Source organism: Elephas maximus, chromosome 9 (genome assembly GCF_024166365.1).
Source record: "Elephas maximus indicus isolate mEleMax1 chromosome 9, mEleMax1 primary haplotype, whole genome shotgun sequence".
Classification (NCBI taxonomy): Eukaryota; Metazoa; Chordata; class Mammalia; order Proboscidea; family Elephantidae; genus Elephas; species Elephas maximus.
This window is the reverse complement of record NC_064827.1, coordinates 4835602-4863403: the sequence shown is the minus strand read 5'-3', so window position 1 is coordinate 4863403 and position 27802 is coordinate 4835602. Positions and strand designations below refer to the sequence as shown.

The 27802-nt window shown below is 56.0% G+C and overlaps 1 protein-coding gene across 8 annotated transcripts in view; it reads right to left on the bottom strand.

Annotated features, from left to right (window-relative positions):
* Positions 1–27802, bottom strand: part of SARDH (sarcosine dehydrogenase) — a 75866-nt gene that overhangs the window by 2642 nt on the left and 45422 nt on the right. For 6 of the 8 annotated variants that reach the window (XM_049895959.1, XM_049895963.1, XM_049895965.1 and 3 more), the window contains 6 exons: positions 24709–24856; positions 20809–20902; positions 5380–5542; positions 4455–4623; positions 1361–1496; positions 1134–1191 (listed from right to left, as the gene is read on the bottom strand). In XM_049895959.1, the coding sequence (XP_049751916.1) occupies positions 1134–1191; positions 1361–1496; positions 4455–4623; positions 5380–5542; positions 20809–20902; positions 24709–24856 (768 nt within the window). Of the gene's footprint in view, positions 1–1133; positions 1192–1360; positions 1497–4454; positions 4624–5379; positions 5543–18176; positions 18835–20808; positions 20903–24708; positions 24857–27802 lie in introns of those variants that run through there. The other 2 variants (XM_049895966.1, XM_049895967.1) reach the window with 2 other exon arrangements.

The window sequence follows — 27802 nt, the reverse complement described above, 5'->3', positions numbered from 1 at the left end:
GTCTGGGAGCCTCAGTGCAGGAAGAGAAATCCTGTCATTCCCGAGATGCCCACAGCACAAGGGTCCTCTACCATCTTCTGCCCCAGAGAGCTGAGCGTGTAGGGTCGCGGCCTCCACTTCCACCAAAGCAGCCCCTGCCTTCCTAACCCTGCTCCCTCCTGTCCTCAGGGTCCCTTGAGGCCTTCCCCAGCCACCTCCTGGCCCCCTCCTGCACAGGACCCCAGCCCTCATTCTGCATCCCTGTCCCCCCAAGCTTGTCGAATCGCCACCTCTGCTTGTTCGGCCCTTGCCCTGAGCAGGCAGCGGCATAACGGTCTGGGGGTGGGGGCGGGGGGGACATGTGGGTCTGTCCGCATTTTACAGAGGAGGAGACCAGGGCTTGGAAAGCGGAGCCCTTGCCCAAGGTCACAGACAAGTAAAAGGCAGAGACCCAAAGCCTGAGCCCCCGAGCTCCCACAGGACTCCGGCCCTGTGGCCTCCCCGCCTCAGCTCCTGCAGGAGAGGGCCCGGTTGGGAGCTGCGGCCCCTTCCACCTCAGGCCTATGGGTTCTTCCTCTGTGGCTCCTCCAGGGCTGGAAGAAGCTTCCAGAGACGGACTGGAGTGAGTCAGCCCTCCCTCCTCCCCCTCCCCCGCCTCCACAGGGTGGATGAAGGTTGAATGAGCCATGTGCACAGAATGTAAGGTACCCCACACCTCTCCAGGCCCGGCTCCCTCTACATGGCCTGGTCTCCAGGTCAGGGGCCATGGAGGCAGGAGACAGGTGCTTTACTCAGGGTGGGCCAAGGAAAGATTCACTTCCTTGGGGGGCCCCTCTGCTCCCCGAAGCTGAAAGACGGGAACTAGAGTGCAGAGCGCCCCGCCCCAACCCAGTTGCTGCCTTATGCCCTCTTCCTCTCTGCCCAGGGCTATCTGGGACATGGCCAGTGATGCTCCTTTCTCTATCCATTACCCCTCCCAGGGGCAGCCCTGAATCCTGCCAGCATGGCAACCCCCCGCCTCCCACACCCCAGGCCCCCGGGTCCCCTGAGGATATAGGGTCAGTGGTGTGGAGTTGCTTGGGGTCAGGGATGCTTCGTCTTGGGTGAAGGATGGAAGATGTGAGGAGGGGAAGCAGGTGGAGTCTGGGAAGCACCAGCTGGGTCTCTGTCACCCTGGAGTCTGTCCCCAGGCCAAAGGGCTGTTCTCGGCACCTGGTGTGAGAGGGAGCCAGCTCAGCCCTGGGCCTCTTTCTGACCAAGGAAAGCCTGGAGCTTCCCAAATAAGACCCTTTCAGAACGAAAACACCTTGCTGCTCCTCCCGGGTCTACCTCCTCCCCGCCCTCTGCCTGGTTCCCCTTAGAAGGGCAGGGCCCCACTCACCGGCCCACCGCTGGGGTCCCAGATGTAGCCATAGGCAATGGTCTTGTCGATGGTGAACCCAAAGTCAGCCCTGCGGACATGGCCTACCACATGGCCATTTCTCCAGATAGCCTCCAGACCAAACATGGGCACTTTTCTGGAAGAAGCAAGAGAGATACTGAGACCCCAGAGCCCCACATGGGGAAGGGTATCTTCGCATCTGGGAGAAAAAGGGGGAACCAGGCCTCAATCACCAGGCCTCGACCACCAGACCTCAAGCTCCACTCAGGCAGAGCAGCTGAGCCAGCTCAGCGCCTGGCCTGGGGACTCAGGGCGCAGGTTCCAAGCAAATAAGCCAGGGGCGGATAAACCAGGAAGCACTGGATTACATTACACGAGGTACACATGGGCTTCCTTGTGCTTACCTACTGTCTTAGTCACCCAGTGCTGCCATAGCGGAAATACCACAAGTGGATGGCTTTAACAAAGAGAAATCTAATCTCTCACAGTCTAGTAGGCTAAAAGTCCAAATTCAGGGTGTCAGCTCCAGGGGAAGGCTTTCCCTCCTGTCGGCTCTGGAGGAAGGTCCTTGTCCTCAATCTTCCCCTGGTCGAGGAGCTTCTCAGGTGCAGGGACCCCAGGTCCAAAGGATGCACTCTACTCCTGGTGCTGCTTTCTTGGTGGTATGAGGTCCCCACTCTCTGCTTGCTTCCATTTCCTTTTATCTCTTGAGGGATAAAAGGTGGTGCAGGCCACACCCCAGGGAAAGTCCCTTTACCTTGGTTCGGGGAGGTGACCTGAGTAAGGGTGGTGTTACAATCCCACCCTAATCCTCTCAACATGAAATTGCTATCACAGAATGGAGGGCAACCACACAATGCCGGGAAGCATGGCCTAGCCAAGTTGAGACACACATTTTGGGGGGACATAATTTAATCCATGACACCTACTAATCTCTGGTGCACTGTTTTTGAAATTGAGCATTTACGGATTAGTAAGTGAGCACAAGTAAACCCGTGAGTATATTGCATATTGGATAATCCAGCCCTGGAACGAGCACAGTCCCGACAGTGGTGTTTATATTAAAAAAAAAAAAAAAGAAAAGCCTCCCCCACATTTAGGTTTTCTCCAGGTAACTGCTGAGCGTTTCAACTGTTTCCTGCTGCAGCCCGTGTGTGTTGCTCTCTTTCGGTGCCTCTTGACTCTCAGGTGATGCGTAATTTATCAAAAGTACTTTTCTCTGCTCTCACTGTAAAATTTTTGGAAATTTGAAATAGCAAGGCAGAGAAAATATTAAATGGAAATCTAATCAAATAAACACAAAATAAAAAAAAACCTAATTAAAAATAAATATATTTATAAATAAAAAGAAAACCTAATGAAATAAAACTAAAATAAACCTCGATTACAGAAATGCCAGTGCCCAGATATAACTGATAACTTTTGGGTGTGAACCTTTCCAGAACTTTCCCTCCAAGCACATCCTTGTGGTATTACTGGGTGCCTCCTGAGTGCCAAGGACTGTGCCAGGCATGGGGGATTTGACTTGGTCAAGGCAGACATGTATCTAGCCTCATGGGGCTCCTGAGAATGGACACCCACCTCACGGAGTGGTGAGGGCTGTGCCAGGTGGGCAGGCAGGTGGGTGCTGGGTGGGGAGGCAGGGAGCAGAGCAGGGTGCCAGGTGAGCCCAGGCTGTGTGGCCATGACTGTAGCGTGACCATGACCAAAGGTATATGGGGCCCATGCAGAATAAATAGAGCCCTGGGCAGGGCTAGGGATGTTCCCTCGCACTGCCCCCTGGAGCAGACCTGCCAGCCTGCAGCCACCTTCCTGACCTGGGTGGGATCAGAGCAGGTGTTGTCAACATGTCCTGTTCTCCCTTGTCCCACTGCAGCACTCCCCACGCGAGGAGACTCAGGCCAGAGAGGCCGCCCAGCATGCCCAGGCCCTGAGGAGGAGTCCTGGCCACTATCTGGACACCACAGCCAGCAGCTTCTCTGTGTGTCCCCAGCACGGAAAGTGCGATGCCAGAAGCAGGCAGGGAGCCGCAGAGCGGGACTGACCGTTGTGTGCACAGCCCCAAAAGCAGGACATCAGCCTCAGGTGCTTCACCGGGTCTGGCGCCATGGCCAGACAGGTGGAGGGGCATGGCAGACCCAGCCCCTGCACCCCCAAACCAGAGCTGCTCCCTGGGAGGTAGACAAGCAGTCCCACGGGAGACACAGAGCCTGACAAGAACCCAGAGAGTCACAGGATGGTGACAATCGCAGCTCTGCTTACTGCCCCCCTCCCACACACCCACATTCACTCCTGACACTCTGAAGGCTACAGGAATCTGGGAGGCATGATGGCCTTTGGGGCTGGCTGTCAACTCCGGACCAGCAGAGCCCCAAGGTGCCTTAGCCGCTGCTATTCAGGTTCCATGTCAGTGTGGTCAGCGGTCCAGGACGCCAGCCTTCTGGTCTCTGGGCACCACCACCGCCCATTACTTGTCAGCATCATGCTATCATCTCAGAGGGGCTCAGAAGCCAGGGTGCAGGTCAGGCTCCCAGAATGCAGCTTTCCCAGGAGTCCAGGGGAACGTGAGCCAGCCCCTGGGGACTGTGTGCTCTGCTCCTTGGGGGCTCCCATTCCACCTTCAGGCATGCACAAGTCACCTTGTCCCTGGCACCCTGTGGTCCCCATTTGTAAGTGGGGGTGGCAGCCCCCCATCACAGGGCTATGGATTTAGCTGGAACACAAAGGGAGGTCTCCACACAGTGACCTATAACCCCGTAAACCCTGCCAAGGCCGCCGGCCCAGACCTACCACCACAGGCGCTGACTCGGCCGGGCAGCACTTTCTCCCCTAAAACCTGAGCTTGACTTAGATGTCCCCACAGGCCTGCCGTCCGGCCCTGGAGTGTCTGAGTTTGCCGCTTCTGCCCCTGAGGGGAGCCCCATCTCTGCCTGTAACAGCCTGTGACTCTGGGCCCCAGTTTCCTTGTCTGTGCTGGGGCCACTGTGGACATCTGGGAGAGGGTGCCTGGCCTGGGGTTGGTCTTGGGGCTACGTGAGGGAATCGGGGCACCTGCCTGCTTTGGCTGGGCAGCCACTGGGCCCCAGACACTCACTCGTCCACAGTGAAGCACACCAGCCGCCGGTGCAGGCCCGAGGCCCGCTGCTGCTCCAGGGCCTCACGCCCCAGGAAAGGGACTGCAGACTTGAGCTTGCAGGTGAAGGCCAAACCCGCTTCCAGCGGGCTGTCATCAGGTCGCAGGTCCGCGTGCCAGTGCCGGTAGCCTGAGGAGGAGGGGGCGTCAGTTCCAGCAGAGAGGGGGCAAAGGACCTTCAGGAGACACTGTCGCTGCTGTCTACCCTGCTCGTGTCCAGCGCAAATCCCCATCACCTGTGATGTGGACAACCCAGGCAGGGGGGGCATTCTCCATTCTAGAAGGTTCTTCTGAGTGAGTTTCCCTGATTCAGACCAGCTCTGCACTGTCAGGTTGGGGAGGGGGCTTGTAAAGCGGCTGGGCAGGGGAGGGCCTGATCTCTAGGCCAGATGCTGGCACAGGAGCTGGGTGAGCTCGCCTGGGCCTGCTCTGACCAAGGTTCCACTGGCCGTCTTTGGAGTGACCTTCTGCAGAGTGACCCTCCTGGGAGTGAGGTCATGGGGTTCATCTGAGCCCCCAGGGCCTGTCCTGCTGGGGCACTGTTCAAATTTCTCAGAGACACAGAGGTGCTGGATTTGAACCCAGCTCTGGCACTCCCCACATGTGCCCCAGGAAAGTGTTGCTCCTTCAAGTTCTTGTGTAGGTGGGTGCAGGGGACCCCAACCCCCACCTCTGGGGCTGCAGGGATGTTAGAGCCCTTAGCCCTTGCACAAGGGCCTGGCGGACGGGCAGTAGGAGGGCTTGAGAAAACAGACCATGTGGGAAGAGGTGGCATAGCATGAAAGGAAGGAAACACATGCGGAGTGAGCCCAGGCTGGCCCTGTGCTGGACCTAACAGGGCGTGGCCCCCACAGCAACCCCCGTGCCGCCCAGACCCCACACATACCTTTTTCGATGCTCAGGGAATCGATGGCCCGGTAGCCCGCATTGACGAGGCCCAGCTTGGTGCCCACGGCCATGATGGCCTTGTACACAGGCACACAGGCTGCCCTGGGCACATGCAGCTCCCAGCCCAGCTCACCCACAAACGACAGCCTCATGGCCCGGACCTGGGGATGAGGACACCACTCAGACACAGGTGTGGGCCACTGACCAGTAGACAGCCACTGTTGTTCCCATGGTTGTTAGCTAACCTTGGGCCCAGCCCGGCTGGCCACCAAGAAATGGGGTCTCCCCAGAGGAGCGCCCACCAGCCACTCCAGAATCTTTAAGAAGAAGGAAGGGGTGTTAACACTGGGAGATGAGGGACGCGGCTCTGGGGCTCGGTCTTCTAAGCCCCGTGAGTGTCCTGGGCTGCCACAATAAATTACCATGAAGACAACAGGGTTTGTCTTCTCACAGCTGCGGAGCCAGAAGTCCGAAATCAGGGTGTAGGCAGGGCCGCACTCCCTCTGCAGGCTCTGGGGGAGGATCCTCCCTTGTCTCTTCCAGTTCCTGGGGGGCTCCCAGCGTTCCTTGGCTTGTGGCAGCATGCCTGCAATCCTTGCCTTGGTCTACACATGGCCGCCTTCTTTACTCTCTGTGCCTTCTCTTCGTCCACCTCTCGTAAGGACACTCGTCCCTGGATTTAGCACCCACGTGGGTAATCCAGGACGACCCCATGTCAAGGTCCTTCACTTAATTACATGTGCAGAGACCCTTTTTCCAAGTAAGGCCATATTCCCAGGTTCCAGGATGTGGACACGTCTTCATGGGGCCACCACTCAGCCCATTGCAGTGACCTTGGCAAGTCTCTTAGTCCTCCTTCGGCCTCGACTTCCTTGTCTGTAAAATGGGGTCAGGAGCCTCCAGCCTCCTCTGCTTGAAGAACTTTCTGAGATGAGCCGTTCAGGGTTGATGGCTATCCGCAGCCCAGCTTGGGGGTCCTCATGGTTGGCCCAGAGGCAGTGAGAGGGGAAGGCAGCTGAGCCTCAAGTCTGTCTCACTGGATAGTAATCACCTACCAGTCTGGCCAGCCTGGGTCGGGTGCTAGGATCTGAAGACATACATGCCTCTGCCTGGAAGCTTGAGAGGCACTCAGCTCAGAAGCACAGGCCAGTTCCACACCAACCGCCTGGCTGGGCACTGTACCTGGGAGAGAGGTGTTGGCCTGGGAGGGCAGACCCAGGCCTGTGGGCTGGCTTTGCCATTGCAGACAGGCTTTCTGGCAGAGGAAAGAGCTGGGGGGTGGGGGTGAAGAGGCGAGTAGTGGGGGACAGAGAAAGGCCTGTGGGCAGGCTGCTGGAAGTCCCTCTACTGAGCCGGCAGCAAATTTGTACTGAAAGCTGGGAGAGTGGGGTGCTGGGGCCACTTGAGGCCAGGAGAGTGAGGGACTGGGGGCCCCAAATCCCACAAAAATGACAGCGCCGTAATTGAGCTGTCTAGTACATTGTTGGACTCCTTCCCAGCCCCATGCTGAGGGGTGGGGTGGGGTGGGGGCACATTCTAACTAAGCCCACTGAACGAGGCAGGAACAGGGATCTGAAGCACACGCCTGGCCCGAGGACACACAACTCTGACAAGGGCCTGGTCTGACCGCTAGCAGTCAACAGCCTCGAAACTACCGCCATTGTGGGGGGACTCGTAGGCTGGCAGGATAGGAGCCTCTCCACCCAGGCTGGGTTCACGTTACCTATGAACCCAGCAGTGGTACCCACCTCCCAGCCCTTAGGTGAGTCCTCGAGTCCACAGTGTCCCCCGGGGCAAGGCTGAGCACTGGGTGGGGCATGTCCAGCTCAGATGACACTGAGAGCAGGGTGCACCAATACTACAGACAGAGAGAAACTTGTTGCTGCCCACTCTGAGCTGAGGGTCTGCCCGGCCCAGCTCCCCCCAGAGGACTGCAGAAGGAGGCGGAGGCTGCTCTCCAGCCATGGAGACTCTCCTCATTAACCTAACACTCAAACCCGTGGTCACGCAGCAGCTGGTTCTCTGAGCTCTGAGATGTTCACATTTGCCCTGAGTTGCCACTTGCCCGCGCCTCTCAAAAAACTCAAAATTGACCCAGTAAGTGTGCTGTTGACATTCCCCCATGCCCGGTGCGAGCCACAGGCCCCCAACAAAGACTGCTTGTCAGCGGGGCTCTAATTTTAGACCATCCACGGAGGAGCTGGAGCTCAAAGCCAGTCTCATTTAAACAGGAAATCTCACCTATTAGCAGCCCCGAGATTGCTAATTTGCACTGATGCACGCTCTGCCCCCAGTGACTGGAGGGGAGAGAGCCGGGCACTGGGGCAGGATTAGAATCTCAGGTGGACAGGACACCCCAGTCCCTCCACCAGGTCCCCGTCAGCTTGGGGAGGGCGGAGGCTGCCTGTTCTCCTTTCTGAGCCTGTGTACTCGGGGCTGGCTGCTGTAGGTACAATTGCTGGAACTTTGGAGGTAAACAGGGGCAGGGCAGACGGACTGGGCTGCCCACCAAGGGGAGGGAGATCTGGGGACTATTCCAGGGCTTTTCTGAGTTGTGGTCTCACTGTATCACCAGGCATCTTACATTTTTTCTCCCCTGGAAGGGTGGGGTTGGGGAGGTCCTCATTCCTTCCAAGGGGGACATGTGACAAAGGGGTTCAGGACGCGGGCTCTGGGTCAGCCGAACTTAGGCAGGAATGGCGGCCCCGGCAGCTCCCCACCTGGTCTCAGCACCTTCTTACAACTGAGGTGAGGACAGTGCTTGTGAGCACCAGGTGCATGGGACATACGGTGCCTGGCAGATGGCCACCTCTTGGTAAATGTTGGCTCAGATGGTATTTAGGGTCCCAGACCAGAGGCAAAGCCCATGCAAGATGGAGCCCCATGTCCTCACAGGAGCCACAGGCAGTGGTCAGAGACAGAGCCACAGGACACGGGAGGTCAATGGATGGGCCTCACGCCAGGCTTGTTTCAAACCCTCTGCCCATGAGTGGGGAAGGATGTGCACCTTCTCGGGGTTCTGGGTAATGGGGACAGGAGCCAGAGGGAGAGGTGGTGGCCTGGAACACAGGACCTCACCACAGAGCTGGATGGGACTCGAGAGCAGATTCCAGGCAAGGAGGCCAGGCGGGCACACGACCTGCGTTCAACAGTAGCTTGGAGAGGGTGCACCGGACAGGACGGGGGAGGGGCAATATGTTAAAGCAAAATGGCGGAGATTTCCCAGAATTGAAGATGGTCAGTCATGAGCCCTCAGACTGCAGAGTTACAATGAGCATCAAGCAGGTTCATCACAAGCGAACCCCAGCCTAGAAAACCTGTGGTAACTGTAGAAGGTCAGAGGGAGAAAGACAGAGACAGGGAGGGAGAGGTCTTACAAACAGCTTGAGAGAAAGCAGCTGGAAGCTGCTGAGGTGGACTCTAGATGCCTCCTGGCAAAAGTAGGCTCTGTTACTTGACTGTAGGATAACGTCTGCGAAGCCCAGCGCGAACATAACGGGCAACCTAGGAACCATACCCTTTAAGAATAGAAAAATCCCACTGCCATCAAGTCAATTCTGACTCATAGTGACCCTATAAGGCAGAGTAGAACTGCCCCATCAGGTTTCCAAGGCTGTAAATCTTCACAGAAGCAGACTGCCACATCTTTCTCCCGAGGAGTGGCTGGTGGGTTCAAACCGCCGACCTTTTGGTTGGCAGCCGAGTGCTTTAACCCCTGGGCCACTGGGGCTCCTCTCACCCTTTAAAAGCAAGAGTGAAATGAAGTCTTCAGACACAGAGAGTTTACCGTTCACGGATTTCTGCCATCAGAACTTGTAGAGGGTGTAGTTCAGGGAATAAGTGGCAGAGCAGCCAGAGCCTCTCAGAGTACGGGGTCCAGGCTGCCCCCAGAGGTCAGCTGGCCCGGTGCACACCCATTAGGGAGAACCAGGCAAAGGCAGGAACAGCAGTGGGGGGCGGCAGGAGTTAGTGGGGGAGGTCCGCAGCCAAGGTGGCCTGATGATCCTGCTCAGCACACCCTCTCTGGGGCTGACCCTGCATCCAGGTTGGAAACGGAGGTTTTGAAATGAGGCTTACAACGCGGGTGCTAAGAGGGTGCTAGGGAAATCCAACGGCCGGACCACATGGACCAGCATGCTTCCCGGAGTTCTGCACCCTGGTATCGGCAAGCAAATGTAGCTCTGCAAATACAGGGTTGGATTGGGCCTTTGTGATTCAGTCTGCTGGGCCTAGGCCTGCTGGGTGCTAAGGTCCACTGTCTGCTGGGCCCCAGCCCATGGGCAGCCTCAAGGATTAGGAGGGCCTGTGGGGCAGGTGATCTCAAATGGCCACGTAGTGCCCACCCACGAGGAGATGGCCAGGATCATCCCTAAGCAGGGACGGATTACCCAATATGCAAGGTAAGCACGTGCTTAAGGCATCAACAAAACAGGGGCACCAGTTGTCCAAGGCAAAGGCCCACAGATGCCAAGCAGACAGGACACAAGGAAAAGCGAGCACCGCAGTGGAAGGGAACTGGCAGGGCACTAGATGAAATCGATACCAGCTCCAGTGTGTGAGAAACTGCCAGCCAGAAATAAAGTTTACGAAGGGTCACGAAGGCACCCACGCACAAGGTTGTTTGAGCTGTGAGGCCCTGCCACTTCAACACCTTCGTTGACATCTGTCTCCTATGGTCCCCTCCCGTGTAATTGAAACTCCTTCTCTCGGCATGTCCCTTGGGAGTATACTATTCCTTTCTAAAAAAAAAAAGGTGGAGATGGGCTGTCAAATCTAACTCTTGCTACATTCACCCCATATGCAACTGGATCCAACATGAGCAATTATTGGGCGAGTATGGATTATGTTAATAGGTAGCAGGCCTCTGATTCATCATGAGAGAGCCGCCCTGAACATCCACATCTGCTGATCCAGCAACTCCAGCCCGGAGGGCCAGTAATGCTCTTTGCCATGATACAAACACAAGGGTATGCTCTTGTGCACATCCTCGCAAACAACCAATGGGAAATCCAGTCCCAGATGACACACAAAATCGAGGGAACTTGAATAAGTCGACAGCTGCAATGAATTCAATCAATTTGCTTTTCAACTGTATAACATCTACGTACAGAGTTACGTTCTAAGTTTTGTAAAAAATAATATTTTTAACTTTAACTTTAAAATATGTTTGGCATACATGTAGACACAATCTAGCATGCATTTAACATAATGCCAATGTGGGTAATAATTTAATATCATCTAACATAGTAAATGTCCAAAAATACTGGAAATATTAATATTTATCCAACGAAAACTTCCGATTTATATATCAAGTGAGTTTCATTTTTTATTATCTGTTACGTGGGCCACAGTGTTTGATGGTACTCTATGTATACCAATAAATGGGTATACATGTAATTCACTGTCATGGATTGAATTGTGTCCCCCCAAAATATGTGTCAACTTAGCTAGCCCATGGTTCCCAGTATTGTGCAATTGTCCACCATTTTGTGATCTGATGTGATTATCCTACATGTTGTAAATCCTTATCTCTATGATGTTAATGAGGCAGGATTAGAGGCAATTATGTTAATGAGGCAAGTCTCAATCTACAGGATTAGGTTGAGTCTTAAATCAATCTCTTTTGAGATATAAAAGAGAGAAGTGAACAGAGAGACATGAGGACCTCATACTACCAAAAAAGCAGTGCCAGGAGCAGAGCGTTTCCTTTGGACCTGGGGTCCCTGAGCCTGAGAAGCTCCTAGACTAGGGGAAGATTGATGACAAGGATCTTCCCCCAGAGCCTACAGAGAGAGAATGCCTTCCCCTGGAGCTGGCGCCCTCAATTTGGACTTCTAGCCTCCTAGACTGTGAGAGAACAAAATTCTGTTTATTGATGCCATCCACTTGTGGTATTTCTGTTATGGCAGCTCTAGGTAACTAAGACAGTACTCAAGACATACCCACCCCTGAGGGCAGGATCGGGACTGAGTCATTGAGGAAGCCCTCAGCCCAGGCCCTGTGCAGAGTGGGCAGTAAGTAAGGGTCATCAGTTCAGCATGTGGTCAATTGTCCCTGGCCCTGCCAGACTGAAGTGGCAGCCCAGGGCAGGATGAGGCTCGTAGCCATCCATCCCATAGCATCCATGACCAACCATCCCCCTAACCCCCAAGCATGGGTCCCCCAGTACAGAGGTTGCTGCCCAGCCCCCTGGCACTCACAGCTGGACACCTGAGGTGTGAGGACACCCAAGGGCAGCAGGTACCACAGTGGCTGAGAGCACAGGCTTTGGGTAACACAGACCTTCGGGGTCCAGATCTGAGCCCCATGTGTATGCCTGCCAACTGACCTCTGTCTTCTCTGGGTCTCCGCTCCCTCTTCTCCCACCCTGGAATGATACTGGCACTTCCCTCATAGGGTCCGTCGGAGCACCCCACAAAGGAATCACTGGCAAGAGACAGGCACGGTGCTTTCTGGTTGCACTTTCAGTTTACAGATAAGGAAACTGGGGCTCAGAGAGGTTGTCACTTGTCCAAGGCCCAGTGATGTGCTGAAAGTATTTCACTGGTTCTTGGGGGGTGGGAGAGCTGTTTTGTAGTATTCGCCAATTCACGTAGTGTAAATGCTCCCATCATGGCTGATTTCAAGCTACCAACGATTTAACAACCATTGGCTTTTGTGAGCAGGTATGAGCTGGTTCCAGCACACACCAATAAGGCCTCATAGCTAGTAAGTGGTGGAGCTTGAGTTCACCACCAGTACAAGATCCACCCTCCCTGCCCTTGGCTGGCCTACTTGATTATTTCTCAGCAAAGTGTGGATTTGGGGGCCTGGTGCCATGCTTAGCCCATCACTGAGCCCCATGTTAGCTTGTGTGTGTGGCCAACTTGCTGCCTGCTCTCAGGAAGGCTGGATGCTCCTCAAGGCTGGGAATTCATAATCCCAAGAGATGCTGGGTCACCTGCCCCAGCTTTGGTGCAAAGGCCAGCTAGAGCCCAGGGCACAGAGGCAAAGGGCTCCTGTGGGGTGCTCTTGGCTGTGTGTCACTCAGAACAAGCTGAGAGTAAACACCGCAGGAGGGCTGAGCAGACTTGTCCCCAGACGCAGGCAACATGTCCAACCTTTTCACATCACATTAGCTCACGGCTGTTTCACAAGTTTCCAGGGCATTTGGTTGTATAACCACACCCCAACACACCAGGCACCCCCTCCAAACCCAGTCAACCCTTAAATATTTGAGACTCCCAGGGGGTCACAGATATGGGGGATGAGTGAGCAGGGATCAGAGCATATGCTTGCAGGAGCCTAAGACCTCGAACCCACAAAAGAAGGTTCTTCTTGGTGGTGGATTCAGTGGATCTTCATTTTTCAAACCCTCTACAGAGCCCTGGTGGCACAGTGGTTAAGAGCTCGGCTGCTAACCAAAAGGTCTGCAGTTCAAATCCACCAGACGCTCCTTGGAAACCCTATGGGGCAGTTCTGCTCTGTCCTATAGCGTTGCTAGGAGTCAGAATTGATTCAAAAGCAATGGGTTTGTTTTTCTTTTGTTTTTTATAGCTCGCTTTTTATGTGAATGAATTGAGAATTATTCACAGTGTGGTAGCAGTGTACTGGGGGTGGTGACGGCAGTGGTGGTGGTGATGGGGGTGATGGGGGTGATGGTGGAGACTTTGGTACTGGGAGTGGGGCGCCGCTTTAACCGGTACCCAAAATGTGAATTGGTTTTGAAACTGTGAATGGATAGAGGACTCAGAAGGACGTGAGGAGAACTGTTAACACCAGAGACGGTCCAGATGGTGAGAAGCAGCAGCAGAGGACTGGCAGCAGAAGAGGACCAGCAGCAGCAGAACCAGGAGACCAACTCCAGACAGCACTGGAGCTGACCCACAGAGCGAGAGAGCTGAGTGCCTTGGTGCAGGAGACTTTCTGGTGGAGTGGGGCACCTCCAGGCACTTATCAGTGGAGCTAGGCTTGCCGACCCACGGAGCGAGAGAGCTGAGTACCTTCCGGCTGAAGTTTACTGGTGGAGTGGGGTGCCTCCATGCACTTATTAGTGAGTCTACAGAGCTTTGGAACATTTGCCCCAGCAGGGCAGATGGGGGCATGAGGCCCAAATAGCCGAGAGGCCAAGAAACCAGGAAGCAGAAGCTGAAGTGACAAGGAACACAGGAAGCTGAGCTGCCTCAGTCTCAAAAGGTATGGCCATGACCTCTGGAGTTTCAATGGGTGGGGACACGGCCTCTGGTGTTTCTAAGGGTGGAGTCGCTACTCAGATGGACTAGGAGAATAGTGCACCTGAAACCAAGGAAGCACAGTTGCGTCCCAGCGGGCCTAGAAGGCAGAGCTGAAGCCCAGGGCCAAGCGGCTTCCACTCAGAATTCGGAGAGTGTGGCCAATACCTAGAGACTGGAGGACAGGGCCATGGTATAAATGGTCTCAGAGAACAGAGGGTTATTTTTGAAACCTTGAGGACTAATGTAATGTGTTCTGCTGACTTGCTAGGTGCCTGTTACGCCTTCTTTCCGTCCAATATCTCCCATATGTAATGGAAATGTCTAGTTTATGCTATTCTGCCATTGTACTTTGGAAGCAGATAATTTGTACGCTAGATTTCACAGATGAAGAGGAATTTTTGGATTCTGAACTTGGAGTCGATGTAAGACTATTGCTATGATATGATGGTGTGAATGTGTCTTACATGTAACAAGGACATGAATTTTTGGGGACCAAAGGGTGGAATGTCATGGATTGAACTGCGTCCCCCCAAAATGTGTCAACTTGGTTAGGCCATGACTCCCAGTATTGTGTGGTTGTCCTCCATTTGTGATCATAATTTTATGTTAAAGAAGATTAGGGTGGGATTGTAACACCCTTACTAAGGTCACATCCTTGATCAAAAGTAAAGGGAGTTTTCCGCGGTGTGGCCTGCACCACCTTCTATCTTACAAGAGATAAAAGGAAAGGGAATCGAGCAGAGAGTGGGGGACCTCATACCACCAAGAAAGCAGTGCCGGGGGGAGAGCACATCCTTTGGACCCAGGGTTCCTGCACAGAGAAGTTCCTAGTCCAGGGGAAGAGTGATGACAAGGACCTTCCTCCAGAGCCGATAGAGAAAGCCTTCCCCTGGAGCTGATGCCCTGAGTTTGGTCTTCTGGCCCACTGGATTGTGAGAGAATAAATCTGTCTTTGTTGAAGCTATCTACTTGTGGTATTTCTGTTATAGCAGCACTGATAACTAAGACAGAGGTAGTGATAGTAGTGACAATGATGGCGGTGGTGGTGGCGATTGTGATGGTGGTGATAGTAGTGGTAATGGTGGTGGCAGTGATGGTGGGAATAATGATGGTAGTGATGGTGATGATGATGGTAGTGATGGTAATGACTGAAAGAGGTGATGGTGATGATGGCAGTGGTAATAGTGGTGGCAGTGATGTGGTGGTGGTGGGGCAATAATGGTGGTGGTGGTGGTGATGGGCAGTTGGTGGTGGTAGAGGTGGTGGTGATGGTGATGATGATGGTAGTGACAATGATGGTGGTAGTGGTGGTGAAGGTAGTGGCAGCAATGGTGGTGACAGTGATGGTAGTGGCAATGATGGTGGTAGCGATGGCAGTAGTAGTGATGGTGGTGGTGGTGATGATGATGGTGATATGGTGATGGTGATGGTGGTGGTAGTAGTGTTGGTGGCAATCGTGGTGATGGTGATGATGATGGTGGTGGTGATGATGGCAATGGTGGTGATGGTGAAGGTGATGATAGTGATGATGGTAATAATGGTGGTGGTGATGGCGGTGGCAATGATGGTGGTGGTGATGGTGGTGACAGTGGTGATGGTGGTGGTGGTGACGGTGATGGTAATAATGGTGGTGGTGATGGCAGTGATAATGATGGTGGTGGTGGTGATGGTGGTGACGGTGGTGACAGTGGTGGTGGTGGTGGTGGTGACGGTGGTGACAGTGGTGGTGGTGGTGGTGACGGTGATGGTAATAATGGTGGTGGTGATGGCGGTGGCAATGATGGTGGTGGTGATGGTGGTGGTGATGGTGGTGACAGTGGTGATGGTGGTGGTGGTGACGGTGATGGTAACAATGGTGGTGGTGATGGCGGTGATAATGATGGTGGTGGTGGTGATGGTGGTGACGGTGGTGACAGTGGTGGTGGTGGTGGTGACGGTGATGGTAATGATGGTGGTGGTGATGGTGGTGATGCCGGGGATAGTGATTAGAAACCAATTTTCCAAGAATGAGAATAAACAAAATGTGTGATTCTCAAACATGAGCCTCTACAAGGATCTGACGGGCTCTGTGGGAACTGTCCAACGCTCGATTCATCTTCCAACCCCAAGAGCGCTGGATCTGCCTAAGGACATCCCCAGACACTCCGGAGGGGAAAGCTCGCCCATGGAGTCATAGAAAGACACCTGTCTGTGCCCACTCTGCCCTCTGGAGACTACAGCGGGGGTCTACAGAGTCAGGACAGGCAGCTTTCCCTGGACCTGGTCCCCTGACAGGTGCTGAGAACAGAAATGACGCCGTGATGAGCTTCTGGAATGGCTGGGTCTTAAGCACGTGCTCCGGGAACACTCAGAGCCCCACCAGCCTTGTTCCAGCAAAGACTGGTTCTTACACTGCCATGGCGAGAAGCTTTCACTGTCCCCTCCATGGACACCTGGGACAGTGGCAGGGAACAGATGCCACGGGCTCTGGCCACGTGCTTTCTCGACTGCACCCACAGAACCTGCGACAGCCTCTCGTGGCTCTTAGGGCCATGACAAATTCGCGAAGACTGTGCAAAGTGATTTTCTAGGCAGCGGCTGACACCCAACTGGCAAATGCACGCTCCGTGAAACTCATGGGCCTCCCCACGTCCTGCCTGGCATGTCACTGTTTATACAACGTGTGCGGATAGGAGATGTTCCCTCCTGAGCTAATCGAATCCTAACTGTGCCACGGCCGAGAGTCCACATCGTCAGGAAACGAAATCCAATTTCTTTTGGACCCAAGATTAATTTTCAGAAGAAAATCGCTTTATCGCCCATCTCATAATGAGCTTCCAGCCGGCGTCTGCTGCCTGGGGGAGGTGGGGGGCGGCCCCCATCCTCTGAGGCCCAGGAACACAGTCTCCCCGGTAACCGCCGAGCTGAGCTACAGGAGACGGCCGGGAGCATTTCCACAGGGAAGTTTGCTGGCCTGGAGGCAAGTATTTGGGAAGCAAGGACAGCTGGTCAATTGGCTTCAAGTGGACAATAAGCCTCCCCCACCGCCCTCTTCTTCCTCGAGGAATTTAAGGATCATGGAAGCCTGGGACGGATCCAACATCTCAGAGAAGAATTATTGCAAAACGGAGACGGAGCTCAGCTGGAATCTCCCAACAGTCTTTTCTGTGTGAGTGTGGGTCACATCTGGCAGGGTTCTCCTCTCACCTCCCTGTCCCACCCCTGTCTGTGGCTCCTGTCCTCACTCCCAGCCCAGCCTGTGGCTTCTGGCCTTGGCGGTCTGTAGCTCCTGGCCCCACCCCACCCAGGTCTAAGGCTCCCGGCTCCGCCCCTGCCCCATCTGCACACCTGGCCTTGCCCCCACCCAGGTCTTTGCCTCCTGCTCCCACCCACTGCCTGACCTGCTGCTCCCGGCCCAGCCCTGGGTCTGTGGCTCCTGGCCCTTGGTCATCCTGGGCAGCCCTGACCAGAGGCCTCTGACCGTACAGACACACACATTCCTCCCACATCTGGTTGGTTCGACTCCAGCTGATCCCTCTAAGCACTTGGCCCAGCCCCAGCCCCGGCCCAGAGCTTCTTCACACTGATGGCTGTGTCATCAACACACTCTTCAGCCAGCACAAGATTTCATTTAGAGAATATGGAACTCTCTCTGGGATCAGAGAATTCGAAGTGTCTAGGCAGACTCAAAGGAGCCATGGCGGCGCAGGGGTTAAGCACTGGCTGCTAACCAGAAGGTCAGAGGTTGGAGCCCACCAGCTGCTCCACTGGAGAAAGATGTGACAGTCTACCTCTGCAAAGATTTACAGCCTTGGAAACCCTATGTGGTTAGGTGCCGTTGAGTTGCTTCCAATTCATGGTGACCCTGTGTACAACAGAACAAAACGCTGTCTGGTCCTGTGCCATTCCTATGGGGCAGGAAACCCTATGGGGCAGTTCTTCTCTGTCCTATAGGGTCGGTAGGAGTTGGAATGGACTCGACGGCAATGGGTTTGGTTTTGATTTGAGACAGACTCAGGGGACAGCCCAGAAGCTGAGAGATGCCTGGAACAGATTTCCTCTCAGAGCCTCGAAAGGGAATCAACGTGGCTGAGACCCACTCGCCTCCAGAACCGTGACAGCTTGCACTTCTGCTGTCACAAGTTGCCCAGTCTGTGGTACTCTGTCGCGGCAGTCGCAGGACACTAAGGCACCTGGTCACTAAAGGTGGGCCCTCAGCAAATATTTAAAGGAACAGAAGATGGTGACATTATAAGAGAATAGAGCAGTGGCTTCCGACTGGAGAGGATGACGCTGCCTGAACCGACCTGGGTAGATGCAGACACAGAAAGGAGACAGGAGGGGCGACACCACCCTGAGCCACGGTTTTCCCTGGGGAGGGAAGGGAGGAGGGGCTTCCACCCACTCACTCACGTGTTACCAGTTTCCCGGTGTTCTACAATTAGACAGTGAGGACTGTCGCCCTGCAGCCAGCGTCTCGCGGAGTCTGCTCCGCAGCTCCGCCACCCTCCACCCCTCCACCACCCCTACCCCGTTCCACAGAGAAGAGAAAACCAAGGCTCGGAGAGGTCACGGTTGTGCCCAAGAGGTCCAGCTGGGAAGTGAGGTCTGGCCCCAGGCCCGAGGGACTGCAGACCCAAACACCTCACCTCCACAGTCATGGTTGGAAACAAAATAACAGGCGTTTATTTTAAAAACAATAAAATCCTTTTTTTTACAAAACAAGTAACAGCCGGCCGGTGACCCTGGGGAGAGAGTCAAGCTGGCCCATGGCTCCTGCATTCCTGCAGGTGAGGACGCAGCCTGCCAAGCCTGGGGAGGCGGCCAGGCCTGCAAAGGGCCCCCCGGGGATGGAGACAGCTGAGCTGACTGTCCAAGAACAAAGCCTGTCTGAGCCGCAGCACTGGTGGGAGGGGGTGCCTGGCCTGGGTGGGAGGGAGGCTTCACACCTGGTCCTCTCTCCCCTCACACATCCCTAGCCACACACAGGCTGAGCTGGGGCCAAGCCCTGGTTCAGTGGGAGAAGCACAGCTCAGCCTGCTCCTTCCACAAGTCACAGCCCAGGTTGGGTGCGGCATGGACCCTAGTGGGGCCGGGGCTGGGGAGGCGAGTGTGGTCTGAGCTGCAGCTGGGGTGGCCTGGGGTCAGGCTGTGCCACTCCTGTGTGCCCACCGTCTCTGGTCCAACCAGGCAGCTCTGCACCAAAGAGGCAGGAAGCAAGCTAGACAGAGACGCGCCCAGCTTCCTGCCTTGGGTGGCCTCTGGAGAAAGAAGGGGATGAGCGGCGTGGCCGGCCCTGCGGCTCTGCAGCCGCCTTTATCACAGCTCTGGCAGCCTCCTCCTGCCGCCCTAGCCACGTTGGTTAACTGCCAACACGACCCAGAGTTGTGCCCCAGGACCTCAGCCCCACTGTAGCCAAGATTGCTCTCCTGCTCACGTACCTCAGCATGTTCCCACTAGCAGCCCCCTGACCAGCAGGTGGGAAGTTGACACAGGGGAGGTACACCCCAAATCCAGCTATCTGCCTGCTCATCCCCTCCTGGAGGCCAGTCCACTTCATTAGCATGTTTTGGTGTGCTCTTTATGTCTCATTAGCAATTGGCCTTGGGCAGGCCATCCAGCCCCTCGGAGGCTCGCTTGCCTCATCCACCCCCAGGTAATGGTTCCTGTCCTGCTGCTGAGGGAGAGCGCTGGCCACCACACACACCTGGCTGTCGTGGCTGCCACCATGACTTACATACCTGCTGACAAACAGGGGCTCTCCACAGGGGCAATCCTGCCCCCAGGGGACATTTGACCATGTCTGGGGACACGTGTGGGGGTCATGACTAGGGATGCTACGGGATCTAGTGGGCAGAGGCCAGGGTACTGCTAAACACCCTGAAACGCACGAGATAACTCCCACAACAAAAAATGCCCAGTGCTGAGGCTGAGAAATTATGTAGAGCCTTCCACCATATTAGGGGCAGCTCAGAAGAGCGCCTGGCCGGCAGACAGCCCCACAAACAGCGGCTGCTTTTCCTTTCACTGTGGCTCCTCCCTGCAGCTGGAGAAGTCACAGCAGAGAGCAGGACGCTGAGGTCCAGCAAGGAAACCAAGGCCCAGGAAGGGCCCAGAGCTGGAATCTGCACTCACCCCAGGGCACTGGGAAGCCCTGGCCCGGAGCTGGGTGTGATGGAGCCCTGCACCTGACCCTGCCCGCAACCTCTGAGGAGGTGGGCTTCGGCTCCTAGACTTTCCGGAAGGAGGTGCAGCAGGGTTGGGGGTTGTTATGGTTTGAATTGTGCCTCATCAAAGTATATGTTGTAAATCCTAACCCCTATACCTGTGGCTATAATCCCATTTGGGAATGGGTTTTCTTTGTTATGTTAATTACAAAGTATTAGTGTAGGACGTGTCTTGAGACATAAAAGAGATTAAAAGCAAGCAAGTGAGCAGAGAGGGGAGAGGAGAGATGCCAAGCCACATGAAGATGTCCCAGGAGCAGAAGCTCAGAGAGACAAGGACCTTCTTTCAGAGCCGACTGAGACAGACAGCCTTCCCCTAGAGCCAACACCCTGAATCTGGACTTCGAGCCTCTTGAACTGTGAGAAAATAAATTTCTGCTCGTTAAAACCACCCACTTGTGGTATTTCTGTTACAGCAGCACCGGATAGCTAAGACAGTGGAGCTCTGGGGGGAGCTGGCCTGGGCTCCGCTTGGGCAGCCCCTCCCCCACAGGCCTGCATGGACAGTGGGCAGGGTAAGGAGGAAGCTAGAGAGCGCAGCTCCCTCCTCAGAGGACCGAGACCTGCCTGGAGCATCACTAGGCAGCTGTCCACAGCCTGTTGTTTCCAGGGCAGCAGGGGAAATGATGTGCCCCCTGACTTGGGAGGGCGTGCCCACCAGTGCCTTTGAGGAGGGGATGGCTCAGGTAGCTGTGCGGGGGCAAGGTCGAGGCCGCCTTCCCTGGCAGAAGCTCAACCAAGACTTTCCACTTGGGAGGGATGGAGACCCCAGCCTGGGCTAGGCTCAGGGCAAAGCAGGGATGCCCCACCACAGCCTTGCCCCCGGCTTCCCCTCCAGTTTCCCGCTGCCCAATCCCGTCCCCGCCTCGCAGCCGAGGACAGACGCCCAGAGAGGTAAAGGGCCTTGTGAAGGGCACCCAGGCTTCCCAGCCCCAACCTGGGGCTTGGTCCTTTGCATCAGGTCTCTGCCACCCACATTCCAGGGCACAGCAGTCTACTGGTACCTACCAGGTGCCCAGCGGCTCGCACCAGCTTGTGGGTGGAGAAAGGGAAGGCCTCATTGCTCAGGTCCGCATCGAGCACCTCCTGGAGAATGGCCCGGCTGTGAGCAAGAACAAAGTCAGTCAGTTACTCAATCAACAAACAGTCCTGTGTGCCAGGTCCTGGGCTGGAAAGGTACTGGTGACACGGCCGTGAGCAGGACAAGTTGCTGCCCTCACAGGCAGCTGGACAATAAACATGCTATTAATAAAAACACACGAAGACAAAATGCAGTCTATCAGAACGTTGCTTTTCAGTGCAATAATGATGGGATGAGCCCCAAATGCTAGGCCTGTGGAGACCCAGACTCACAGATGACCTCTCCGTGTGCCCCAGATAGACAAGCTGAGGCCTGGGGCCGTTATCTCTAGAGTTAGCCCCTGGCTCGTGGCGACCCCAAGCACAACGTAATGAAATGCCACCCAGTCCTGTGCCATCCCCATGGTTGGCTGGGAATTGGACTGTTGTGATTCACGGGGTTTTCAATGGCTGATTTTCAGACGGAGATCGCCAGGCCTTTCTTCCTCGTCCTTCTTAGTCTGAGAGCTCCGCTGACGCCTGTTCAGCATTATTCCAACAGGCGAGCCTTCACTGACGGGGGATGGTGGCTGTGTATGAGGCTCCTTGGCCAGGAATTGAACCTGGGTCTCCCTCATGTTCTTTCTAACAATCTAACATCCCTGAATTGCACAGCCCGGGAGGAGCAGAGCTTGGGCCAGTGCTCAGGATCCTGTCCCCTAGGCCCCTCCAAGTCTCCACAGCACACCTCAAGGTCCTCCGGGCCCTCTGTGCGCCCATCCCTCTCCCCTTTCCATGTTTAACTGTGTACCGTCCTTCAGGTCTTGGCTCAGCTGCCACCTCCTGCAGGAAGCTACCCTGACTCCCAATCTGGTTGGGGTGCCCCTCGACTGGGGCCCCACAGCCCGATATGTCTCCCATCAGGGTGCCTCCCATGCTGGGGGTACTTGTCCTCCCTCCCCCACTAAACCAGAAGCACCCTGTTCTGACGTGCCTGGCACAGAGAGGCGACAGTGAACCTGAGTGAGAATGGCCTGGCTCTGAGTGCTGGCCTGGCAGCAGAGGTGCCCCCACTTCCACCCTGCAGGGCATCCAAGCAGGAACTGCAGGATGGGGGGGCCTGTTGCTGCCCGAAAGTGCTGCTGAACCTAGTCCCCACCTCCCCAAAGCTGGAGCCGCCCACCCACACTGGCTGAGGTGTTCAGCAGTGGGCATCCCGCCAGCATCCTTACATAACACCCATCCAGCACCCACACAGCTGCCACCCTGGAGACTCACCAGGCTCCAGTCCTCCCGGGCACAGAGGGTGGCTGCACACAGGACCCAGCACCTGCAGTCAGGCCTGCTCCGGTGTCCCCTCCTGCCCCAGGGTCTGTAGTTGCCCCAGGGCCAAAGGTTTGAAGGACACGCAGCTTTGACCCAGACATGGTCTCAGCAATGCCACAGGCTGGTGTGGTGCCTGTTGGGGCAGCCGGGTCCTGGTGGGGCATGGTCGCATTTGTCCAGCCCACGCTGGGTGGGCAAGGATGGGGAGGGCACCCAGATCCCACTGAGCACTGACCAGGGATGGCAGAGACTGTCCCTCCCCCAGGAAACAGCAGGGGGCGCTGGAGGACAGGCTTCCCAGTCAGCTAGGCCTGAGTTCAAGTCCAGCTCCTCCACGTACCACTGTGTAGCCTCTGTCCCCTCGCCTGCTAAACGGTGACAGTGATGCCACCCCACAGGGCCATTGTGAGGAAACTCTGTGTCAGTAATTCTAACTGTGCTGTCCAGTGTGGCCCCACCAGTCATAAGTGGCTCTTCAGATGTAAGCTTATTAAAATGATACCGAATTTAAAATTCAGTTCCTGAGTTGCACTAGCCCCACTGCAAGGACTCAATAGACACATGTGGCTAGTGGCTACCGTGTTGGACAGCGCAGTTACGGAATGCTTCCGGAAAGTTCTACTGGGCAGCAGTTCCCATCGCGCCTCCCCAGGTGTAGGCACTGGGCTGAGGCTTCCCACGTAACAGTTCAGCAAAGTTACCAGTGGCGGTAACATTCTTATTCCTACAAGAAACTTTGGGTTGTTTTTGAAAGAGAGAGGGCACTTTGCGGGAGAGAGTGGAGAAATGACAAGGAGGAGGAGGAGGCTTGTCTTCCTGCCCTGGCAGCCGTCACCTGCCTGCCTGCCTGAAAAGCAGCTTATAATGAGGCTGGAGGAGGCTGCCCAGCCTGCGGTGCCTGAGGCTAGCCCTTTATCTGTCTGTCTGGTCCCCTGCTCCTCAGAGCGGCCTCCCCCACACTAAAAATAGCCCATCCCTTCCAGGGTTCCGAGGCTGGGCCTGAGGAGTCTGTGGTCACCAGGGCCCCCACCCCATGCACGTGGAGCTATGGAGGCCAGCTCACCCGGGGAGAAGTAAGAGCCACCCCCACTGCGCCTGGGCGCTCCCACGGCCAGGCGCTGGGTGCACACGTCCAGTGTTATGGCACTGACCTCCCCCGACAGCCTTCCCCCATGGCCACACTCAACGGTTAGTCCCCAGCCATCAGCTCCTGCCGCCTCCTTGAAGGCCCTGCTTCACCTGGCCTCTGGGGCTCCTCACTCACCCAGCTACTCCTGCCCCTGCCCAGGCCCTCTGATAGTTCTCGGTCATCTCCTGGACCCAGAACTGGGTGGCCCACATTGGGTTTGGGGCCGCTTTGCTCCCTGGCTTCTCTCCTTGCCTTGGTGATCCCGTCCAGTCCCTGGCTGGTGAGTCCCACGTCTGGATCTCCAGCCTAGCCCCACCCCCGCTGCTCCTGCCCCAGCGCAAGAGGAACCCCTTTAAAGCCCAAGTTCACCTCAAGGGGCTACCCTCAGGATTGTGGGAGACGCTGGCACAGGACGCGGCAAATCACAAGCACTCCACACAAGTGCTTCCACTTCTGTCCGCCTCTGCATCTCTTTTCCACACCTCAGCCACAGGGGTCTTTCCGAGTGCACACCTGCTCAGGAGTCCCTTGCCTATGACCCTGATGTGGCTCTACAAGTAAGCTGGCATCTGAGGGCCTTCACAGGCCTGATTCCTCTCAGCTGGGCTCAGTAAACACTCATGGAGTGAATGACTGAGTGGGAGCAGAGTCAGTTAGCACTTATGGAGTGAGTGACTGAGTGGGAGCACAGTCAGTTAGCACTTGTGGAGTGAGTGACTGAGTGGGAGCAGGTTCAGTAAACACTGTGGAATGAATGAGTGGGAGCAGGCTCAGTAAACACTGTGGAATAACTGAGTGGGAGCAGGCTCAGTAAATACTTATGGAATAAATGACTGAGTGGGAGCAGGCTCAGTAAACATTTATGGAGTCAGTGACTGAGTGGCAGGTCCATCTGCAGACACTCACTGTCATTGGAGGTGTTTAAGGGGGATGTCCCATGGAGGGTAGAAGCCCTGCCACACACTCCTGACCCTCTTAGGGGACACACATCGCACACACAGGTAGTGGAACGGACCACCCTGAGATGGGACACGCGGCATGCAGCATCCCCACCTTGGGGTTTTCACTGGAAACAGAAGAATGGGCCAGGTAACAGGTAAAACATGTTTCAAGATGGCACACTGTCATTCCTAGAATGTGTCAGTGGCCCAGAGACCCCAGGAACCCCAGATGTGTGAGTCCTCAGGCACGGCTAACTGTAAAGTTCCACCTGCTTCTCATACGAAGGGCTTTTCCATAAAGGACTTAATAAGTGGGGTCTCTGTTGGCTCACAGGTGTTCAGTCAGCAGAATGTCCCATTCTGGTAAGCAAGTGGCTCTGCTAGGGCCCAGGTGAGTGGCCGGGCTCCAGGTCCCAGGTGTGTCCAGGTGTGTGGCCCCTGTCCTTTCCTCACCTGGCCGGCCCCTGGATACTGATCATGCCCAGGTCCTCAGAGCTGTCAATGAGCTGGCACCGGAACCTCTGGTCCTGCAGCACGCTGGTGATGTGGGACCAGTTGTGTTGGGCCACGGCCCCGCCCACTGCGAGGTAATAGCCGTCCCCTGGAAGACAAGAACAGGAAGAGAAAACAGCAGGGGTGGGGAGGTGGGGAGGCAAGGAGGTAGGGAGGAGGCCCTCCTGGTTGAGAACAGAAATGCTCTTTTCTGCAAGGTGAATGACAAAGGTCAGAACTTTATGACCCTCCCAGGGGCCCGATGCCCAGTCTCCCCCTACCAAACCCCATGGTGACTTTTCCAGGGGCCCGATGAGCTGTCTTTCTCTACCAAACTCCACATAGGCCACACCAAATATAGGCCCTTCACTGTGGGGTAGTGGGACAAGCTCAGGGCAGGGGCCCCTTAAGGGTTGCACACGCCCAGGGGCACGTTTTCTAGGGTGTGTCCAAACTTTCCACCCACTTTTCAGAAGGTTCCCCGATCCAGGAAAGATTGAGAACTCCTGACTCAGGGTCTGTGTCAACCTCCCAAGAGTGCTGGGCTACCTTGGCACATCCCTTTCCTCTCCAAGCCCCATTGTCCTCACAGCCCTTCTTCGCTCCAGTCTCCACGGACACAGGGTCTCTGGGGTCCCTGCCTTGGCCAGAGCGGTGGCTGACTCTTAACTTGTGTGGCTATGCCCCGCCCAGGTCCTCCTGGGGTGGGCTCTGCGTAAGGCAATACCCCTGCTCTTCACCACCCGCTCCTTGGGGTGAGGGAAGACCGGCACCTGTCCGGCTCCAACTCCAGCCATGGAGCACCACCAGGGTACCAGGGAGCTGAGGGCAACCCACCCCAGCCTGGTATCCTGGTGGGCACCGTCCGGGAAGTCTTGACCTCCGACCAGCCTCCTAGCCTCCAGGTCCTCATCTGTGGACGAGGGTTGATATGGTTCATTAGGCAGGGATGCTATAAACATCTAGAGACAACCTGGGCCTAGGAGGGTAGGGTGCTCACGGTGAGGGGAGAGACAGGGGAGGCCCATACCACAGGCAGAGTGGGCGTCCTTTGCCTCTGCTTTCTATGCACTCCCCAGCCTGTCCCCTCTTCTTGCTTATTCTGACACACCCCCTCTGCTTAGGAGCAATGGTAACACTGAGCCCCCCTCTCCAGTTTCCCATCCTGCAGTGGGGATGCGCCTGGGTGAAGGAGTTCAAGAGCCCGGCGCGCAGGCGGTATCAAGAAGTGGAGCCATGATGCTGATGTGCTCAGATGGTCACCCGTGTCCAGGGTTCTGTCCTAAGAGGACTGCTGCTCTTCCCCCTAGGCACCATTCCCTCCGGGTTCCCACCCTGGGCTGCTGGGCAAGAAGGAGGAGGAGGGGGCTGGAGCAGAAGGTAGGCCGATCCCACCCCAAGCCCTCCCTGTGGGGCTGTGGGCAGACAGTCTGGGCTGGAGGATGCAGCGGCCATGGGAAGCAGCTGGAGAGGGAGGCCCAGGAGGCTGGGGCGCCCTCCCGTTGCCTGCCCCCTCCTTGCCCCCCACAGCTCCAACAGTGGTAGAACAACATGTCACAGTGATAATGGCACAGCCACCTACTTTAATTGAAAAATAGCTGTGCCTCTCTCCTTCCCTGGCTGGGGAGGATGCCGCTGGTGGCAGAGACCTGGGGGGTATGGGCTGGCCAGGCTCTACAGCCTGGAAGCTTGAAGCTGGGACCCCTTCCAAATCCCAGGGACCCTAGCTGGGGAGTACAAGGAGTAGACAGTGCGTGCTTGGTCTTCTCAGCCAAGACCCCCAGCAGGGGCCCTTCCTGACCACCTTCCTCCTGTCCTGCCCAGGTGAGCCTTGGGGCCTTCCCGACCTTGTCACCCCACGTGCTATGTGCGCCTCTTCTCCCCCAGTTCTGCCTGTCCCTCCAGACTGAGCTCAAAGCCCCTGCCTCCAGGAACCCTTCCTTAAGGACCTCTAGGTAAATGACACTCCCCACCCCCACCTCAGGGCATCACACAACTCTCATCTCTCCACACCCACATCCCGAATGGCACCCTGACCAGGATTCTCCTCCCGGTCCCAGTCCCTCCCCACCCCCAGCCTGCAGTCCCAGCCCTCCAAGCCACCATACCAAAAGCAAATCTCAGCATCTCACACCCTTGCTCCCTGTGGCCCTCAGGGCTGTCCAGCCTTCCCCATGGGCTCCGTGGACTCCCGCAGGCTCCCCCCATCCCTACCCTCTCATGCCACACTCTGGCTCTGGTCAGCTTCACTCTGTTCTTGGGAGCTTTCTTGTCGGTGCTCACTGCTGCCTCTGTTGAGGGCCTGACTTGCCCCTCCTCCCCTCAAGTCTGTCTAAGCATCACCTCCTCCAAGAAGCCTGCATACCCCACTTTACCCCAGCATAGCACCTATTGCATTTCGCCATGGGCAGAGCCCAGTACTTTGTTAGGGGCAGTGCGGGGACTGTCTGTGCTTCAGTCCAGTCTCCGTAGCCAGGACCACGGCCACACACCCCACCAGGACCACGGCCACACACCCCACCAGGACCACGCCCACACACCTCTGGTAAGGACCTCGCCCCCACACCTCAGCCAGGACCACACCTCCACACCACTCCAGGACCAGGTCCCTACACCTCAGCCAAGCCACGCCCACACACCTCTGTCGAGCTCACGTTCACACACCTCAGCCAGGGCCACGCCCCCACACCTCGGGTCAGGAAGACCAGGACCACGCTTGTACACACCGTGTGCTTTGAACCGTGGGCTGGGGAAGAAGGCCTGCTTCCCAAATCCCAGCCACGTGCTTCTTTGGAGGCCCCACCACATTGTGACTCCCCCTCCCCCCCAGGACGCTGTCTTGGGAAAGGCACAGGCCCTGGCACTGGGACAGCCTGGCCCAAACGCTGGCTCTGTTGCTGTCTGGTCTCACTTCTCACTTCTTCAAGCCTCAGTTTCCCTGTCTGTAAAATGGGCAGAGCCACAGCACCTATGCTACAGGGCTATTAAAAGCCATCCACTGGATAAAAAAACCCATCGTGGCACCAGCCAGGCTCTGTCAAGGATTGTCCCTCTT